The sequence below is a fragment of the Oreochromis aureus genome, linkage group 8 (genome assembly GCF_013358895.1).
Source record: "Oreochromis aureus strain Israel breed Guangdong linkage group 8, ZZ_aureus, whole genome shotgun sequence".
Lineage (NCBI taxonomy): Eukaryota > Metazoa > Chordata > Actinopteri > Cichliformes > Cichlidae > Oreochromis > Oreochromis aureus.
The window spans coordinates 21,658,095-21,678,953 of NC_052949.1; the positions used below are offsets into that span (position 1 = coordinate 21,658,095).

A 20,859-nucleotide genomic window follows, 5' to 3' on the forward strand; every position below is an offset into this window, starting at 1 on the left:
CGTCAATGTGTTTTATAATTTCAACTCATTTTCACACCTCGTTTAAATTAGAACGAGCCATGATGTAGACACTGCTTGATTATACAGTGAAAGCACTTATACCGTAAACCATGAGTGTGTATTTGTGTGGTGATAAATTTATGAAATCATCTTAATTCATTTCGAAATAATTTTGGAATAAAGACAGTTCAGCTTGTTTTTATAAGAAGTTTATTCCTTTACATTTTAAAGGTTTGATCGTTTAAAACAGTGCATAAGATCATGGATCTTGGTGTTTAAACACACCTGTAATGTAGTTACTATAATACTACTAATTGTAAACAACGTGTGTATGTCTGTAGTATTTATCTATATATAGTGTATACTTATAGTTTATATAAACAATTATTAACAAAGGAACTGTTAACATTTAAGTGAATTTTGTTAAAGATGTTTACAGTAAGATAAAAGTACATAGGTATAAAATGTTTAACATTTACAGGATATCAGAAAATGTCACAGTAACAGAGAAGTATAAACAAAAACAAGTCTAAGGTATGAAATGATTTACAATTGGACTCCTTCGGTGGTACCAGCCGAGCTGGATATGACAGGTTCGCCCGGAGACTCCTGTGGCTGCTGCATGATGTCTGAGGATTCAGTCTTAGGCCTTTTCTGTAATATTTAAATATTCTTGTGTAAGATTTTATTTCATTTTAAGCGTGAGAAATCCAAGATTTGTTTAGATTATTATGTGGCAGAATTAATACTGGATAATCCATGGTCAACAAAACAGTTTTCAAGGTATTTTATTAGCATTTTTTCAGATATTATAGGATACTATACACGTTCGCCACTAAATACCTTTTTAAAATGAACTATATAATTAATGTCAGAGATTCCTGTGTTGTAATGACTTATTATATTTGATACTAATTACAGGAAAAAATAGAGGCTATGCTCTGAGACGTTCATACACTATATTGCCATTTGCAGCTACAACAGCTTCTTCTCTTCTGTGAATGCTTTCCACCAGGTTTACAAGTGTGTTCATGGGAATCTTTGTTTGTGATGGCCTGGCTCGCAGTCTCCGCTCTAATTCATCCTAAAAGTCTTCTATTGGGTTGAGGCCATTCTAGAAGCTTAATCTTATCTATTTCAAACTTAGTTTCTGTTTACGATCATCATCCTGTTAAATACCTGTGTCCAAAATTCAGTTGTCTGGCAGTTGACTTGAGGTGAAGTTGAAGACTTTAAAGGTAGTCACCCTTTTTCATTATTCCACCTACATCTGGTAGTAATATAGCACCAGAGCATGATGGTACCACCACCATGCTTAACAGCTGTCAGTGTTTTCAGGTTTCAAAAGGCCATAAACCAACACTTTTACAACCCATCTGGTTAAGAAATTATTTAAAAAGTTTAATAAGTCAGGATGCTGTAAGTCAGGGAACACCTCACCAGAACACCATATTTTATGCCAGCGAGTGGCTTTTTGAACACCTCCTTTTGAGTGGTGGGAAAAATGGCGTTTTTGGAGAACTGAGCATGCTTTTTCCAGCGCTCAGTGACAGCTGTGACAGCGTTTTCTTAAATTATGCAGGGCCCTACCCATGGTTTTCTCATCCACTTAAATAAAAACTCCATGATGAATTGGTGTAGTCTGCACTTCTTCTTTGACCAGGTGATTATAGTTTAACTTAAGTGTGCTTTTTCCAGTGCTAATAAACGTTGAGCAGCTGTGTGATGTACAAAGCAGCATTCAATGACTCGGAAGGAAGGGTTCAAAACTCCACTTACTTGCGTCGAGTTTTCACCAACTTTTACAGTGTCCTGACTTAATAAATGTTGATTTTTACATCGTTTCTTAAATGATTTGTAAAAGTTTATGGCCTAGATGGCTTGCCATATAAAATCCACTTCCTGTAATGACTAGCCACTAACCAATTTTCCCTTGTCTGAGGGTGACAGTTGCCAAAATGGTGACATATCCAAATAATTATATTAAATTGTACGCTTGCATAGTTGTTTAAACTGATGACTCTGGATGACTCTGCTTACAAATGTCCCATTAAGCTTCTAGGATGGCCTTCCCAAAGCCTCCGGCCCCAACCATGTTGAAAATTTGTGATAAATGCTTGAAATCTGGGTCTGTGCCAACAAACCAAACAGTTTAAATTATTCTATCAATTCTGCCAAGAATTACATTCCGCAAATATCCAGCAATAATTTTAGCACAAGCTTATTGATGGCTAGTCTATTTAAGGTGTGACTTAGGGTGTAAAATAATTGCAAACCCATGGAACAAAGTCTTGTTTTTCAAGGCATTAAAGGTCTTTGCTTTAGAATCATTGTGCTCTATATCAATAAACAGTTCAAAGAAATCAATAAAAGCCTCAAATTACCATGACATTCATGCCTACATTCATGAATATGCATAAACTTTTGGCCATATATATACTAGCTGGACAACAGCTAAATTTTAGCCTGTACTGGGGGGGGGGGGCAATCACAAAAGCTCTGGTGAGGAATTTTATATGTAGTTACCGCAGACCGCTCTAGCACATAAAGTGACCTAGTGTTTGAGTGGTGATTTGCTATCCATCAAAGCTGACAGATCACAAATGCACCAGCCAGGTTGTCTATTAACTGGTTCACAGCAAAGGATGATGGCACAGGAAAAGGATCTGTATAACAGGAAAATGATATCCTTTTATCAAGAACCTGCTGAGCAGCTTATGCCCACTGTTCCAGCTTATATGAAGGAGTTGGGGTGTTACTGGGAATAATCTTTACACCACATAGTTCTCATCGAGGTTCATTTTGGACTGAAAGCTACCACTGGAGGTTTTGGGTTCTACTGAGTCCCCAGTGGTGGAGCAGCTGGTGGTATATCACTTCCACCCAAACTTATGTTCTATACTAGGTAAAACAGAGCATTTCACTGCCTCCATGTACCAGAATGTTTACAAGTCAGCAGCCCAGTCCAAAGAAAACCTTAATGAGCTCACCCTTGTCTCAGCTTATTACACTGATCTGTTTCAGGACACATGGCTTTTCCCACTGTGAGATACTGTGAGTGAGGTTTGAAAGAGAACAACTGGTTATCAGTGTGATCCTGGTTTCAAAGCCAAGTGATGTATCATAAGAAATAGCTACAAAGAACTGTACAGATCTTCTTATTGGTGCATACCTGCATGTTTGTGGGCTCTCTAAGTCTGTTAACATGTAGCAACACTACCTCTTTGCTGTCCTCCAACGCTTGCATGACGGCTGCCACGACCAGGTTTGCCAGAACAAAGTGAACCATGACCACAAAGGTGGCGAAGCAGATTGGCGAGGCCCACCACAGGTAGCTGGGACAGGCTTTATCATTGGGACGGCATGGGCGCAATGTGTCCTTTAGAGACACAGAGCAGGTATAAATGAACCATAAAACCCTGACTGGAGATTCAAGTGTTGATTACTCCTTACACTACAGGTTTTGTGCAGAGTTTGTGTGCATGGGTGAATGAGTACAAGCATACCTTCAAAATGCCACTCCAGTTGTCCCCTGTGCACACTTTGTACAGTGTGAGCAGCGCCATCCCGAAGTTCTTAAAGTTAGCGTACTGATTTATGCCTTCACACGGATAGTCCGGGGTGCATTCTGACAACACACACACACACACAGTGATTTTCTGCACTGCCTCCTTGATAAATGCAATGATTCAGTTTAGCACATTTTAAACAACCTCAGTTGACCAAACTGCTGTACAAGTTATGCAAATATCTCCCTTCCTTGTTTTTCTACTTAACAACGTAGATACAGTAAAAATAAAATAAATCATCTAACAGGCTCCTTTGCATCATGCACAATACATTTATGTGTGTGTGATTGTTATGATAGTAGTTTGACTGACCGAGGTTGCCAAACAGCTCCACTCCCAGTGCAGCGTAGATGAAAAAGAAGAACATAAAGAGCAGACAGAGGTTTCCAACCTGGAACCAAAATGCCTGTGAAATCCTCTTTGAAGACTATAATGCATATATTTATATATCCTACTTTTGGTTTATTGTAAAGATTGCCACTTCTAAGCATGGAAAGCAAAATCAGCTGGTCTTAGTGAGTTTATTCTGGGTGTTTACCTGTGACAGTGTCTTAGCAATGGTTCTCAGCAGAACTCTGATCTTCTTGGCCTTCAGTACTGAAAAGGGAAACAAGTGTTGTCTTCAAAGTGTTTGTAGATGTGCAGAACACACAAATGCCTTAGTAAGAAAAAATATCTCATATTGTCAAATGTGTGTGTGTGTGTACCTTGTGCTAGTCTGAGCACTCTAGTGATTTTTAGGATGCTGGGATTAATGGGAAGAGTGTCTTCCATATTCATCACGGTGAAAACGATAAAGATGAAGGAAACCAAGACTATAGCGATGTCCAGCACATTCCAACTAAAGACACACACACATCATGCAGTCAATCAGGCCTTTACGAAACCCAACACACCACATAAGTTAAATTCTTGGGCATGATTGTGTTACCTGTTTTTTATGAACCTCAGTACGCCAAATGCCACAACCTTTAGCATGATTTCCAGGACCAGGAGGACAGTGAACACATAGAAGGAGTACTCTATCATCTGCTCTACATACTGAACACACACACACACGCATTTCTATCATAGATGCATGTGCATTTTTTGAAAGGATTTTGTGTGTGCGTGCGTGTGTGTGTGTGTGCATGCATTTGCATTACCAAAGGCTGATTATAGTGTTCCAAAGCCATTAACACGACATTAATGAAGATGATGACCGTCATGAATAACTCGAGGAATCTGCTGGTAGTCAGGTCATAGATACGGCGACGCACGAGGGAGTAGTGCCTGAAATAATTCTCCTCTCTGCCTGGAAGAGACATGCACACATGTAAGGGTAGAGGTATTTAAATAAATAAATACATGAAACAAGTACCTAAAAGATGCTGAACACAGTCAACCATAGGATCCAATCAGCTCTGTTCGGCTGACTTAATGGACTGGTTCTTAAATAGCAATTATCTACTCCACATGAGCACTCAAAGCACTTTATACAACTCTAAGTTCATCACCTTTACGTTTATCCCGTGAGTTTCCTCCTCTCTGCAGTGACTGTTTTTGCTGCTGCTGGCACACATGGAAGGTCTCCACCATGACGCCAATAAACATGTCGAGGAGGAAAAAGCTCATTACCACGAAGGAGATGAAATAAATGAGCATCCATTCGTTATAGTTCTTCACAGGCTGAAAAAGAAACACAAGAGGAAAGTCTGTGAGAAATTTAAGAACTAAATAATCGGGCTTTAATAATCGTTCTATAGTCACATTAGACTTGAGTGTGTGAAGGACTGGAAACATATAAAAGAAGCGCTCAGAGTGCAAACCTCTGCCAGGGCAGCTCACTCTGTGGGAGGTATTTACTAGTAATAGTAACAGTAATAGTAGTGTATTTTGTATATATTCATTGTTTTCTTTGTTATTTTTAAATGTATTGTAAAAAAGTTTGGAGTGCAGTGAAAATAATGCATTTTGGGGTCAACTTGAAAGAAAGGCAGAGGTCATGTGACATGATATTGCAGAGGTCATGTGACGTGATATTTTAATTTTTGGTATGGTACTTTCTATATGTTGACAACACACACCAAACTTGTAGGAACTGTAGTTTCTAAGTTACAGTGTTTTGACCTTTAAATTATTGAGGTGACCTTGAAGACCTTGGTGGATGTCAAATTTTCAAATTTTCATAGATCGTGACACCACCAGGTCTTAAAATGACATAAATATATCCTCAGATGAACAACAGCACATCAAGTATTAGTCTGTGTTACTATTAATTTACAAAAACTAAACCAAAATGTAAAAATAGTATGTGAAAAACTAAGAGCACCCTTACTGCTTCTCCAGGAATTTGTAGATGATTTTTTAATTATATCCTTCAGACCTTCATTTGTTTCCTGGATCCTAAGAACTCAGTTAAGAAACCCATGAAACTTGCTTGAAAAACAAAAAAAAGTCCATTCAAATCATGAACTTAGTTACATCATCCCGTATAATCACAATCCTTTTACTTCATAATGTGTGTAAGCAACAATATAAAACATACATTAAAATACTGGTAGCAATACTACCTGTTGATCTACTCCCACACCATCCAGTCCATCATACATGATGTTCATCCAGCCGTCCTTAGAGTACATCACAAACAAGGCTATCAGAGCCTGAATAAGAAACACAAACAGCTGTTAAGTTGACATACATTTATTTTCCGGGTGCCAATATTAATAGAACATTAATATTAACAAGTCACAGTCTCCTTTGGACGTCTGGGTTTGAATCCTACTTCTGAGATTAACTGTTTTAAACTCAGCCACGGAGGGCACCACATGCCACTGCACTCATAGTACCTACCCCAACCTCAGATAAAAGGGGAGGGTTGTGTCAGAAAGGGCCAAGGTTAACAATAGCTACAGTGCTGTTGACCAACAGGGCCAGTGGAAACCATGCTACTGTTAGCCAAAGACAAAGTAGGACGAGAGGGGAGAGAGGAAGGTTGAGCTAGAGGTGGACTTGCTGAGATTTTCACTGGGTGTGAACAAGATGGATAGAATTAGAAATGAGTTCATCAAAAAGACAACTCAGGTCGAAACTTGGTTTACAGACAAAGGTAGAGAAGGAAGGCCGAGATGGTTTGGACATGTGTAGAGGAGGGAATGTGGACATAATGGACAGCTTGTGTTAAATATGGAGCTGTTGATCGTTCCTATACTTGTACTTAACAACAATGTGGAACTAGTCTGTGAGTCCGTACCTGAGGCAGGTTGTCAAAGTTGTACTCCTTCCGAACCCACGAATAATTAGCAGAGAGACATTCGGCCTTATTGGTGATGTTTGAAGTGTTTTCACCTTCACAGTAGAAGAACTTTCCTTTGAACAGCTACATCGTGAGTGTGAAATAAGGACAGAGGCAGAGGGTTTATTTTGATGTCAGGTTATTACACTGTTGATGCCAAAAGGAGTACACACTCTTGGGTGTTAACTGTGAATGTTTGGCTAAAAGCTAACAAGGAGTCATGCTGTAATTTTGTTCAGAAAAGTCTGTGTGTGTGTGTGTGTGTGTGTGTGTGTGTGTGTGTGTGTGTGTGTGTGTGTGTGTGTGTGTGTGTGTGTGTGTGTGTGTGTGTGTGTGTGCGTGCGTGCGTGTGCGTGTGTGCGTGTGTGTGTGCGTGTGTGTGTGTGGGAGGGGGTGGGGGCTAACCTGAACCCCAAGGATCCCAAAGAAAAAGAAGAGGACACAGCAAATCAGGACAATGTTCCCAATTGGTTTAGCAGAGGCAACAAGAGCTTTGACAGCCAGCTTCAGTTTTGGGGTTTGCTTGATCATCCTGGGACACACAAACATACATGTATGTATTAACGCCAGCACATCTACACACAGACATATATGGAGAAAAGTAAGACAAATCTCAAATGAGGTGCTGCATATGACAACAAACATCTATTTACACAGCGTGTGTGTACACACGGTACCTCAGCGTGCGAAGTGTTCTTAGCAGCCGAAAAACTTTGAGGATGCTGAGCATGTTCTTTTTGTCAGAAGTGACCAAAGTGATAATAAAGTTGGTTAAGGACAGAATCACCAAAAAGCCATCCATGAGATTCCAGTATGACCGGCAGTAGCTGCCCTTCCCGATCACCAAGCCAAGAGCTATAACCTGTGTTAAAGCAATAAATCAACAGTACAAATTCAAAACATTCCCGATTCCCACAGCTGAAAGTACTCACAATCTGAGTTTGGAAATGTTTGATCAAAACTGAAGAACATTATTTTGAAAAAAATAAATAAAAGCAAATCTGGTGTTTACCTTAATAACCATCTCGATCAGGAAGACGGCAGTAAAAACACAACAGGATGCATTCAGGATCAAGCGTTCCTTTAGAGCAGAGCGACATTCACTTGTAACCTACATGTGTTTTCTTTTAGAAACATACGCTCACTTGACACTTCATTAGGTATACTAAAGACGTTTCACACATTAGGTGCAAGTGTGAGCACCGTTATTGTCAGTTTGCTGGTCTGGGGAGTTCGAGTGAGTGTTAACACAATGCCACAATCTTCTCAGGAGCAAGTTCGCCCCAAAGTCAGACCGTGCAAGACTCAAAGAATTGCAAATAATCCAAGAGCTACACCTCAGACTCTACATGCTAAATCTTTTTACATTTCTTTTACAGGACTGCACTGAGGCTTGAAGTGTTTATCACCCAGCTTGGCAGCGTCTAACTCCACACAGATGCTACATCTGAAATGTGTCTATATATTTGTGCTTCTCTGAGTGAGTGTATCACCAGTATATCTGTAACTGCTCCAGATGTGGGACTCACCATGCTTTTTGGGTTTATGCTAGGCCTCTCCATAGCAATGGTGACACAGTTCAGCAGAATGAAGAAGAGAATCACATGGTCAAACGCCTTGTGAGAGATCAAACGCTGGCAAAATCTACGTAACCTAAAACACAAACACCGACACTTTAATTACAATCGTCAGAGTCGTTTAAGAAGGAAACAAACACAATTAAGGACAGAAAAATATGATCGTGAACATCCTGAATTTTAGATAAAAAATTTTAAACTTAGGTATGTGTATGCACAAATTCACCTTTCATGGAATATACAGGTACAGGTAAAATATGTATATGTTTGAATCTAACTGGTCCTCAGAAGTGTAGAATTTTATACTTTTACCTTTACTTTCTATAAAATTTTGATTTGTCTTACAAGGTCAAGGAAATCAGGAAGAACCTGTGCAGTTCATAACAAACAGGACATGGACAGTAAATACACTATCCAGGTACCGTCATTAGGACTTTGTCTATCCAGCTAAACATGCTGCTGTTAGCCCTCTGCGGCCACTTTCATCATACTGTAAGCTTTATTATTTTATTAGCTTCAATCTATTTTCATGGTGTAGGACTTATTTGCATCAAAGTGCCATAAACATCCACATAACTGCACTGTTAGGATTAAAACTTGTTCTAACACCAGTTGAAACAAAGACTCAGCGAGGCTGCGTCTTGCTGCTCATGTGTGAATGATCTGAATGTGCTGCCGTGTTTGGTGACTCCAGAGGGTTAATGCCAGCAACAGATAGGACAGGAGCGATGGTGGATTAAATACAATTTAAATGGCTGTTTATTTGTATTCAGGTAAATTACAGATGTGTGGAGCCGTACAGGAAAAGTCTTTCTAAGTTCTGAGTGACTATTAACTAGTTTAGTGGACATGAATGAGCTTCAGTGTTAAAAAAATCTCAGCTAGTAAAAATGTAAAAGTCAGTGGAGCTCTGTCCAGTCAAACGTAATAAAGTAAAGAGTAAAAAACCTCATGAATCTAAGTATGAAGTGTGTGTCCCTTGTTGTGTGTGAATCACTTGCCTGTTCTGTGGAGAGAGCATGTACAATGACCAGTCTTTATGCTGTTGGCACCACAGCAGCACTTTCTGAATCCTATTCAAAAATCTCTGCAGGAGTCAACGGTCACACATCAGTCACTCCTCTTTATCCAAAGCATAAATAAAATACTGAAAAAAAATCTGTTTCTCTAATTTTTTTAATGTAGATTAGTGTTAATAAACTAGACCTTAAAAACAATCATTTTTACACTTACAGTGAAACTGTTGTTTTTTGTCTGTGGGGAGGGAATCTCAGAGGCTGAGGTACTCCCATTGGATCTGCTGGGCTCAGTGGCAGGAACAGAATATTCTCCTGTGATTGTTCTGGGGCTCTGGAACGACATAACAAAGGTGTGAGTGGCAGTGTGGGTGTTTGAACAAAGGCACCTTCAGTCAGATTCATAAATCAGCAAATAGCAAAGTCAATTCAAAGAATTCTCAGTACCTCAGAGCTTTCTGCCTCACATGTCAAGCTGGGACAGCGAGGGCAGTCTTGATGAATGTTTTCACTGGGCTGTCAGAAAGGACAACAGGAAACACAGATTGGCAGAGGTGTGTGTGCACACACACACCTTTAATGTTATTGTAACTTAACATTAAACTCGAGAAAACTGAAACAGTTCTTACCCTGGCCTGGAAGCTGTCAACCACTATGCCCACCAGTACATTAAGAAGAACATTTTTTCCAAACACAATGATGGCAATAAAGTAGATAGCTGCCCACGGGGAGGTAGCAGCCACGGCATTATAAAGCACCACGTTCCAGTCGTCTTGAGTCAGAATCTAGATAGATTAACAAAGCTTTCATTCTTTGTGGCACAGATTCAACAAGGTGCTGGAAACACAGCTGGGAGATTTTGGTCCATATTGACAGGAGAGCGTCACACAGTTGCTGCAGATTTGTCAGCTGTACATCAATGACATGGATGACATTCTCCCACATCCTAAACTACAGCCACCTTTTCATTGTGGCATTGTGCTTGCTTTGTTTTTGAATATTTACAAGTTCTTTGATAATATGTAGTATAATGAAACATTATCTATTAACACATAACACATCATTTTCCATGCATAAAGACTCCGGCCATACACTCACTAGACACCTTATTATGTACATATTGTTAGTACCAGGTTGAACTCCCTTTTGCTTTTAGAACTTCATGGCAAATATTCTGTTTTTTTAATGTAGCACCAAATCCCTACAATATGAAACCCCAACAATCAGATGCCCCCCTATATGCAAGAACTTGGCTACAGTGGAGAGGAAAAACCTCCTTTAGACAGGAAGAAACCTCCACCAGAACCAGGGTTAGAGGGGGCAGCTATCTACCGCAACCAGTTGGGGTTGAGGGGAGGGCAACAGAACAATCAACAAGGTGGTGGAAACATTTCTCAGACATTTTAGTTCCCATTGACGTGATCGGCTGCACATCAACAATGTGAATCTCCTGTCCCCCCACATCCCAGAGGTGTTCTATTAGACAGAGATCTGGTGACACATGTTCCTAATACAGTGCCCATTGAGTTTACATGACAATGAAACAGCACACATCCCAAAGTCAATACCTCACCTGGAACACAGTGACCATGGACCACAGCAGGCTGTCAAAGTTTTTTCGATCATCAACGGTTTCATCATCTATTGACCTGAAGTGAAATTTGCATCCGAAGAGGTGCATGCCCACAATACTGCAAAGAAACAGCAAGCTGCAGTGAGAATCACATGTATGTAAATATGGGATCTAAAGGGTGACAGAAAATAAAACAACTAAATCAGAAACTGTATTTAAAGAAGCATACAGTCATTTTGAAGCCTCAACTTGTGCAAATTTTTAAATTTTACTTTTACTTACTTTGGTTCATAATTTATAAAATTAGCATCACAGTGTATTAAGAATTTTAAATAATGTCTATAAATGCATCAGGAGATTATTTACTGATGCGAGTAGGCTCACTCACAGACCCATAAACGACGAGTCGCCCCCTGGTGGCTGTTAGGCAGAATGTAATTTAAGGAACTTTGGTATTGGCTTTACTTTTCAGCCCTGTAAACAACGTCTATCGTTTATATACAGTCTATGAATATAACATCTTAGAGGTCACAAATGTGTACACCGAGACTCTTGGTGTGTGGATACATACCTAAAAATGAAAATGACGAACAGCATTAGCCAGCACAGAGTGGATGCCTCTCCAATCGTCCTCTTCAGGACCAGCAGTTGCCTCTTCAGGTACGGGAGGAAGTGAAACAGCCTCACGAAGCGCAGCACACGAAATGCTCGCACGACTGACAGCTTGCCATCAGCTTGGGAGCCTAATTCCCATAAACTGAAAACCACAAACAAACACGTTAACATGCAGCTCTGTCAAACCACTTTGTCCACAATGACTAATAACTGTATGCTGAGATCATGTTTTATTATACTGATATCATTAGTCTGACCTGTTGGTAATACAGCTAACATGATACAAACACTAGGATGTGGCTTCAGAAATACTTATATGATAAATAAAAATGACAAAAGTAAGAAGAGCGAGAATAAAGTTACATTTATTTAAACTTGAGAAACCCCTAAAGAAACAAAGAAATGTTTCCGAATGTGACGCAATAAAACAATAAGCAAAGTTTAAAAGTCAAAGGATAAAGGTTTATACCTGATGAGAACGACCACAAAGTCGAAGCTGTTGTCAAGGTCCGCAAAGTACATCCACGAGAGGGCGATCAGCTTTATTATCATCTCCACCACAAATATAATGGTAATAATTATGTTACTGACATTTAATACTCGTGTCAACTCCTGAGGCTGCAGGAGGAGAAAATGGAAATAAATAAGAAAACAGAATCACACACAGACAAGAGGAATGAGAATCATTTAAATGCATGAACGTAAGGGAAGAGTCATCATTAGATGCAAAAGAAAATATGGATTTTTTAATGAACCCTCTTATCTCTTCTCACTCTTAATCTAACAGTTAGCGCAAGCTTCTTATATCACTGAGTTAAAATTTATGTAATAAATAATCACAAACATGTCTCACCTGGTTGTAGTGCTCTATCGCCATGGTGACAATAGTCATGAAAATAGCAATAATGATGATTCGATTAAAGAGTTTAGTGTTGATAAGAATGTTAAACTTTTCTTTAAAAGGGATCCAGACCTGATGCTGGAGGATGAGACAGTTGGTTAGACGAATCAGAAACAGCTAACGCTATTATGACTGATGTTACTGCACCCAGTTGTAAACTGGTCTTACCAGTGTGGGTTTGACATGTGTTGAGCTCTTGGTGGGATGCACCCTGTCATGATGTAAACACACAGCATGTGAAAACCTGTTCATAGCTAACAAAAGGACCTGAGTGGCCTAATCTGTGAACTATGTTCTTCTAGTACTTTCTGTATTCTTTTTTAATTATTTCAATTTTTTTCCTTCTATTTGAAAATAAAGCTCAAATTTTTTTTACCTAGCCTGAAACGAGTAATACTTTTAAAACTACGTCCCTGACACAGTCTGACATACTTTTACACCCTGCAAACTACAAATCTGACCTCAAACACAACAAAGTCAAGATTTTATAGCCACAGTACCTTTCTTACCTGTTGTTCATCATCTTCAGGAAGGAAACAAACTTCCTGAAGAGATTTTTAAAAGACAGAGGACCAGCATGCTGCTCTGTTGTGACTCTTGCGAAGTTCTCTGAGAACTGGGTTGCAATGATGACTGCACACACATTCATTATGATAAAGGAGCCCATCTAGTTGAGGAGATAAAGAATTAGCTATAGAATTTCTTGGGAAATTGCACAACCAACTATGAAGGGTTGTTGAAATCTCCACATAAGAAACAAAGAGTTCAGCATCCTCTGATTTAGTGGTTTTGGTTTCCAGAAAAACACATCAATACTTGTTATTGAATACATAATAAAAATGATTTAACAGGTGTGGGTACTTACAATAGTGACAAATATGAAAAACACAAAACTCCAGAAGGAATAAGAGTCCATAACATAATACATGATATTGGTCCATCCTTCAAGTGTCACAACCTGGGAGTAGGGAGACACAGAGAGACATAAATACTATCCCTCTACATTACAGATGGCAAAACAGCAGGCGGATGAACAGATAAACTGCACTACATGCCAAAGAAAATGCAGTTGTTTTATGAATTTTGAATTTTTTTTCTATGAACTGCCATACAGAGGTTGACGAAATCCAGATGTTTTTCTGTATATATCAACAATTTCTTACCTGGAAAATGGTTATCCAGGCATAGACGATGTTATCAAAGTTAACAGCTCCCAAGTCAGGGTTGTGGTCCCCAGCACGGCATACATTGTAGTACATGTTCCAGTTTACACATTGGCCGGCTTGGATGGGCTCGTCTGCTGCCAGTGTGCAGATTTTCCCATCCTCCTGGTAAGGTGGCACATCACTGCAAAAGCGTCCTCCACCCTTGTCGTCAGCTGAACAGATGAACGAGGATTGTCCACCAAAGATGGGCACAAAGTATGGACTCAGGGACACGTTATACTTTCTAGAAAGAAATAGATAACAATGTGCACGTATTATGTAAAACAATCATTTAAATATAGTCGGTCATTTCAGTGTTGTATGTATGAGAAGCTGCTGTATATGGCAACCCCCACCATAAGGCTGGCTCTGCCGGATGTTTCTTTTTGTTAAAATGGGATTTTTCTGTCCCACAGTCACCTACTACTTGCTCATGTCACAGCATGTTGAGGTCTTCTGTCTAATATTGTAGGGTTTTTGCAATGCCATGAAAATGTATTTGCCCCCTTCCTGATTTGTTAGTTTTTTGCATAATTGTTACACTTACTATTAGACAAAAATGACCACAGTAAATACAAAACACAGTTTTTAAATGACAATTTAACTTAAAGGGAAAGTTATCCAAACCTACCAGGGCCTGTGTGAAAAAGTAATTTAAAAAGTACATTTATCTACCTCACATTTACAGCCAATTTGTCACCACCAGGGCAAGCCGGAGCAGCAGAGAAAACCCAAAGCCAGAACAGGTAGAACAAACTCCATATGAGCTCTTTTAATCAGATTTGACTGGTAATTCTATACATGCAGTTTTTATTTCCCAGTGAACATGGAAACTAAATTTATAGATTTCTCCTAATTCATTTAGATTGGACCTCAAAAGCCCCGGATTGCTGCCAAGATGGCTGCAGAGTGACAAGACTAGTTGTCTAGGTGTTGTTCAGTCTTCTGTTACAGCTTTACAAGTGAATTGAGACTTTTAGTTCTCTTTAGTTTTTGTAGGTTATTTTGTAAATTGTAAATCCAAGAATTTTCCAACTGTTGTTCATGCAAAACAAACATATGATAAAAAGTCTCTTGTTCATGGGAGAAATATTGAAAATACAACTCAAATTGTTTAATAAATGAACCAGATGGTGCACACCAGAGAAGAAAGGAGCCATCAAGCTGAAGAAGGAGCCCTGTTGGGGTTGGTTAGGCTGTTGGACTTTAGAGGCACCTGGTGGGTACATGGAGGCCTTGCAGAAGGCAACTCAGGTGTTCGGTGAGGTCATGAAAAAAAACATCCTCTAAGAGATTCTGGCAAACTGTCAGGAGATTCAGGAGGGGAAAGCAGTGCTTTACTGGGTGAGGTGATCCAGGCAGTCCCCACCGGGGGGAGGTCCCGGGGTAGACCCAAGACAAACTGGAGAGATTACATCTGTCAGATGGTGTTCCACTGGATAAGCTGGGGAGTGGGAGGTTTGGGTTTTATGCTTAGGCTGTTGCACCCAAGACCCTGCCCCCGATAGGCAGAAGAAAATGGATGGAATGCATTTGATAAATTTAATACTTAAAGACATTATTTGTTATAGGTAAAGAGTTTGATTCTCTAATTGGTTAAAGTTCGTTAGAAGCTTGTGCTGCCCAGAGAGAAAAGAAAAAAAATGAAAGTCTTAGAAGAGCAGATGAAGCAGTTTACATACGTCAGGATGTCCTCTCCCAGGAAGCAGCGGTTGCGCAACTTCCCCGCCCACATCTGAACTCCAATGACTCCGAAGATGTGGATGACAAACGCGTAGAGGATGAGAACATTACCAAGCATGGGGGCCGTTTCAAGGAGTATTGTCACCAATATCCGCATACCTACACGAATGAGCAGCAGGAAAATGGAAGCATACATGAATAATAGTTAGACTCTCTCTGAAAACTTTAATTTGTTTTGCAAGTCTGGAATAAAACCCTTCTCCTTGGATCCAGCAGGTACTGTGTAATTGTATAAATCATGGTAAAAAACTTAACAGAAACTCAATTACTGCATTCCATATGACTTGACAATGACCAAACAATGAATCCATACACTGGGGGAAATAATTATTTGATCCCCTCCTGAAATTGTAAGTTTGCTCTCTATGGTCTTATGGTTATTTCATTTTACTGGAGAGAGACAGAAAATCAACCAAAAATCCTGAAGAAACACAAACAAAAGGTCTAAACTGATTTGCATGACACTGAGTGAAATAACTATTTGATCTTCTGCAAACTCACATTTCCTGGAAAATCCCAAATAAATCTGAAAGTGACAAATTTCACTAATTTCTTATTACAGTTTGTGTTTTGAAAAGGTTCAACAAAAAATGTCACGAATGCCTCAGAATTTAATTACTTACATTACTTACTGTGAAATCTTAAATATTTAAAAGATATTTTATTGACGTTGTATACTTCATGGAGATTTGTCACAATGGTTACAATGCAGTGATGAAATATTACATTTCCCCTTTATAATCACATATAAATTAGCAAATACCTTTATTCCCCGTATTCAGTTAGAAATAAACAACCTGTGGAGCAAAATTCTTTATTACTGTTGTTTAACTGGAGTGGTTCAACATTTTAAACTAGATCTGAATTTAACAAAGAAAAAACACTGCTACCCCTCAACCTCCCAGTAGACACACCTATGGATTCAATTACAAAATCCTACGTCACCTTGTTCTCGAATTATCGCAATCAGAATATTTTCAGAAAACTTGAGCTTGAGGTCAAGGTCACTGAGATTTGGATTGGTCCAAGATTTTTAGTAAATACACCTATGATATCATAGGTGATGTACTGAAACTCATACATCACTTTGTGCTTGAGTTATCAAATTCACAAACTTGGATGACCATGCCACATGCTCGCCTGCCCTTTAAAACTTTCCTTGTTTAGCCCTCCAGTCTAAACAATGTAGTGTACATTCAAAATAACCACACTAATCTAAATAATGACAATCATCAGGCCTCTGTTCTCTTCAAACTCTGTAAATATCAACTTACTTGGTACTCGGCTGATTAGTCTCATTGGCTTGATGGCATGAGACGCTTCTACGTGGAGATTAAAGAATCCAAACGTATAATCCATTAGCCTGAGGTGGCAGTTACAGACACAAACAAGAAGGTGAGTTTTACTTTCTTTCATTCATAAAAATAAGTGTGCCTTCCAATAATCTAAAACTGCATCTTTTTGGAATTCCTCTGCAAAGGTTTTTAAACTGAAACTAAATTCTAGAGACACACAGATACAGACACATGGATACTAACTCTGCAAAGATGATGAAAAGGTCAAACTTGTTCCAGTGGCTGCTCAGGTAGCTTCCTTTATGACCGATGAATCCCACGGCTATTGTCTTAATGAGCGTTTCCATGATGAAGTAAAGAAAGACGAGAGAACCCAAAATCTGTATACAGAGAACGAAAAACATCATCATATCAAATATCAAAACATACAAGGCATACTGTTAACATACAATCACTGGTAACAACGGCAGTAGCACAGATATAACATACTATATCCAGATGCTGCATCTGAGCTTGTAAGGGGTCTGAGGGTCTGGTTATGGGCTCTGATCCATTCCTACAAGATTTTACTGTTTAATGTGACTTATTGCAATAAGTTACCTCCTCTTTAAGATGACATATTGTTAAGTGACTGTTCTGACAAAGTTAATGCTGACTTATGTCAGGTTAAGAAAAAAGAGATAACCATTTTAATTAAAGTCATTCAACAGAAATAGGTGAAAATTAAATACATGTATGTCATTCAAAATTCTCTCTTTCTGTGTTAAATCTGTTTTTGGCCACAAATAAGACAAACCAACAAATCCTTTAAATGATGTGAGTAATCCTGTCAGTTTTTAAAGAAGAACATTTAAAAAGCAGCTGCAGAATTGAAATATTAAGTGTAGGACTAGCACTGTTAGTATCATACATGGTACAAAAACTCACATTTTAAACTTAAAACATGTCCTTGACAAAGCACTTTGGGATTTTTCATCGTGAAGCCAAGAATCAAGATTACACTAGAACATTATAGGACTAACAAATGAGAGCGTTTACGAAGTGTGTTGTAAACTACAGCTTATCGTTAGTCCTTAAAGGGACAGTTCACATGTTGTACATTTGTATACTTTCTGTTGGGCCTGTTGTGCCATCTTCATCTAAATTGCTATGATTTGAAGTTCAGCTGTAGAAATATTAGCAGAATATTCATGATTCCCGAAATTATGGCCCTCCCCTGAAAAACATCAACAAATTGTGTTATAAATAGTTCATTTAAGGACTTTTTTTTTTCTACAGAACTAGAACCGCCAGCCAAAGATGATGAAAATGAAGATGCATAATTTCTTCTGCACAGTGATAAGCACTTCTAGTCTGCTAGTCTCTTCTTCTGACGCTCAGCTCATTATAATAACCTCTCGGGTGAAGCTCTCCTCTTCCGCCTCTACACAAGGCTGGTACATGCCGTCATTCACGCAGCTGAGCAGGACCACCAGTATGGACAAATAATCCAACCATGTAGAAGAAGAGGTTAAGGTCCAAACACATTCATAAAATTTATCAGCAACAAAGGAAGCTTTCGTACTAAAAGTGTTTAATGTGGACATATTGAGTGGTATACAAGAAAAAAAACCTATAAAAAATTTAAAAAAAAAGGTTTGAAATTGTGTTAATGACATTCTTACTTCATTCAGTACAGAAAGGATATGGGCCAGAGACTATTTTGAGGAACCATTTGCGGGGTCTACTCGTCTGCTTTAGTCCGAAGCACACAGGCGCTACCTCTGGGAAGGGAAGCTGCTCCTCTACAACGACGCCTCTATGTCTATCATGGATTTCATGCATAATGAAACCAGAAACGCATCTGAGAGAGGTCAGGAAAAAGGGGCAAAGAAAACCATAATATACAGATCTATTTGGAGAAACAACTTCCTGAATAAATTTTCAGAGTATGAAGAGAGAGGTGTTTTTCTTGCATAAAAAAGTTAAGCAGTCCCACACTAATAGAGTTGGCTATATATGGATTTTTTCTGTTAAATGTTTGGATACATTTCATTACACCTGTTCAACTGCTCCTTAAGTCAAATACCTAATCAGAGAATCACATGGCAGCAATTCAGTGCATTTAGTCATGCAAGCATGGTCAAAAATAACTGCTGAAATTTAAACTGATCATCATAACAGAGAACAAAGGGGAATTTAAGTGACTTTGAATGTGGCTAATTGTTGACCCTAGAGGAGCAGGTCTGAGTATTTCAGAAACTGTTGCTCTCAAACATATCTGCAATCAGTTTCTGTTAAAGTGACTTTTATATATCATCCAGGTAAAAACTTCCATTGACATTAAAAATGTCTTCAAATGTCTTTGAAGAAAGTTATAAAAAGTGCCAAGGGTGCAGCAGAGATCCAGTGGCCAAAAGGATCTGTATTGATTATAATGTAGAATACAGAGTAGATAAAATAGCGCACAGCCATTTGCAAGGATCCTTGCAAAACAGGTTAATCAGTCAGAATCAGAATCAGTATACTTTAATAATCCCTAAGGAAATTATGTGGGTTACATTTGCTCCAATACAGTAACAGAAACAGACTAGACTATTTAACAATACAATATGTCGCAGATTTACAAATTTAAGAAACAGCACAATATATACAAATCACTCAATAATAAATATCAAGGATTGACAGAGGTGATTATAAATAAATATCAAGAATGTTGACAGGAATATTATTGAGAAGAAAAGAGCATGTGCAAAAAGGGTGTAACTATTATGGAGAATTAATTAATTATATTAATAATTGGAAATATAACAAAAAATATTAGACAAATAATAATAAAAATAATAATCGCGCACACATAAAATCATAGGATTCATTTTTGGCATGACACCTGTACCAGTTACTGTGAAATGTAAAATAGGGTTAAAGTATCAACCTGGGTAATGATAGCTGAGTGTTAGCAACATGTCAGAACCAATGAGTTAGGAAAGCTGTCAAATAAAGGTAAACAAAAGAAAATTATTGTAATTCTCACTGAAATGAATTGACAACTTTTCACTGTTTTAAGTTGTAGTCCGGAAGAGCAGTGACTCAACACATTAACGTTGAGTGTACCTTATTTAGGCAACATGCTAACGTTTTAGTGACTTCGCATTAGCCTAAAGCTACAGTCATTGGAGGCTACATGATGGGGCTGTTAGCATGACACTGTCATAAACATGAATAGGCGACACACAATCATAAACTCTCCATTTGTTTTCTACTTATGAAAGTTTGGTTGGATTAGCTAACTGGTTTTGGATAAAAGAGTTGCGTATGGCATTAGCTAGCTAACTAACTAGCCTCTTTTAGATAATAACTATAGGCACTGGAGACAGAAATATTTAACAGTTTGCAAACATGTTATCCTCAGGTTCAGCAGACAGAAGTAAACATACAAAAGTAAAACTTGGAAAATCCTTTCCTAATTTAGCTCAATCAATCAATCAAAAGAAAATCCAACAATGCTTTGAGGACATTTCTGTACCTAATTATGCTACTACAGTTTATTTTAAACAAATTTAAAACACTAAACTCTGAAAATGTTCATTTTTACATTTTCGAAAATACTCAAGTTACATTTTTCCCCCAAACAGACTCACAGGTTTCTGATTGTAAATTCTCCTCTTCACCTTGACTTTGGCCAGTCAAAGGTAAATGAGCCAAACTCTGATGTGAAGCTGTAACCAACAGCAACCATCCTGAAACCGGATGTTGACGATGAAGAGCAAACTGTTTTATTAAACAGTAATTTCTTCCCTTTAAGTTTTTTTATTCTTAAAATTTATCTTATAGTATTTTAATGTGGGCCCAAGAAACTATTGATAGCGGGTGTGTTGAAGCTAATATTTTAATCATTAAGTTCTGGCCGAAAAGGTGGAGACTGAAGCTTAAGCACAGCACCTAAACTTTTTGTACAAAATGTTGCTTAACTGGCAACACTTTTCTAACCTGATCTGCCCCAAAGAAACACCAAAAATGACACAAAATTAGGAATAAATACTAAACTAGGACAAAAACAAATAGTAATCATATTGATTGTGCCTCATGTTTATTTTTTTTAATCACCTGAG

General features: G+C 38.4%; 1 protein-coding gene across 3 annotated transcripts; it reads right to left on the reverse strand.

Moving 5' to 3' along the window:
• Window positions 1-193: 193 nt before the first annotated feature.
• Window positions 194-20,506, reverse strand: LOC116310224 (voltage-dependent T-type calcium channel subunit alpha-1H-like). 3 transcript variants are annotated; one of them, XM_039616177.1, is made up of 33 exons: window positions 20,389-20,506; window positions 18,456-18,611; window positions 18,163-18,265; window positions 17,012-17,148; window positions 16,748-16,836; window positions 15,413-15,572; window positions 13,689-13,974; window positions 13,391-13,483; window positions 13,035-13,192; window positions 12,694-12,736; window positions 12,478-12,603; window positions 12,094-12,242; window positions 11,581-11,766; window positions 11,010-11,127; window positions 10,066-10,221; window positions 9,884-9,952; window positions 9,654-9,770; window positions 9,422-9,507; window positions 8,373-8,496; window positions 7,856-7,924; window positions 7,521-7,705; window positions 7,249-7,375; window positions 6,802-6,927; window positions 6,122-6,211; window positions 5,066-5,237; window positions 4,715-4,863; window positions 4,501-4,610; window positions 4,277-4,410; window positions 4,108-4,166; window positions 3,882-3,960; window positions 3,507-3,628; window positions 3,221-3,379; window positions 194-654 (listed from the first exon to the last, which is right to left on the reverse strand). In XM_039616177.1, the coding sequence occupies exons 2-33, from the start codon at window positions 18,590-18,592 to the stop codon at window positions 547-549; spliced, it is 4,026 nt and encodes a 1,341-aa protein (XP_039472111.1). In that variant the 5' UTR covers window positions 18,593-18,611; window positions 20,389-20,506; the 3' UTR covers window positions 194-546. The 3 variants fall into 3 exon arrangements, with proteins under 3 accessions (XP_039472111.1, XP_031582824.1, XP_039472112.1); XM_031726964.2 differs by having other exon boundaries at window positions 18,456-18,572; window positions 20,389-20,471; XM_039616178.1 differs by lacking the exons at window positions 18,163-18,265; window positions 18,456-18,611 and having other exon boundaries at window positions 20,389-20,471.
• Between the last annotated feature and the right edge of the window lie 353 nt (window positions 20,507-20,859).

Excerpts from the sequence above, each read along its gene's own strand:
- LOC116310224 (XM_039616177.1), bottom strand. The coding sequence starts at position 18,592 with ATGCATGAAATCCATGATAGACATAGAGGCGTCGTTGTAGAGGAGCAG. Across the intron at positions 16,837-17,011 it reads CTTTTCATCATCTTTGCAGA|GCTAATGGATTATACGTTTG; the intron begins GTTAGTATCCAT and ends CTGCCACCTCAG. Across the intron at positions 7,376-7,520 it reads AGAACACTTCGCACGCTGAG|GATGATCAAGCAAACCCCAA; the intron begins GTACCGTGTGTA and ends TGTGTGTCCCAG.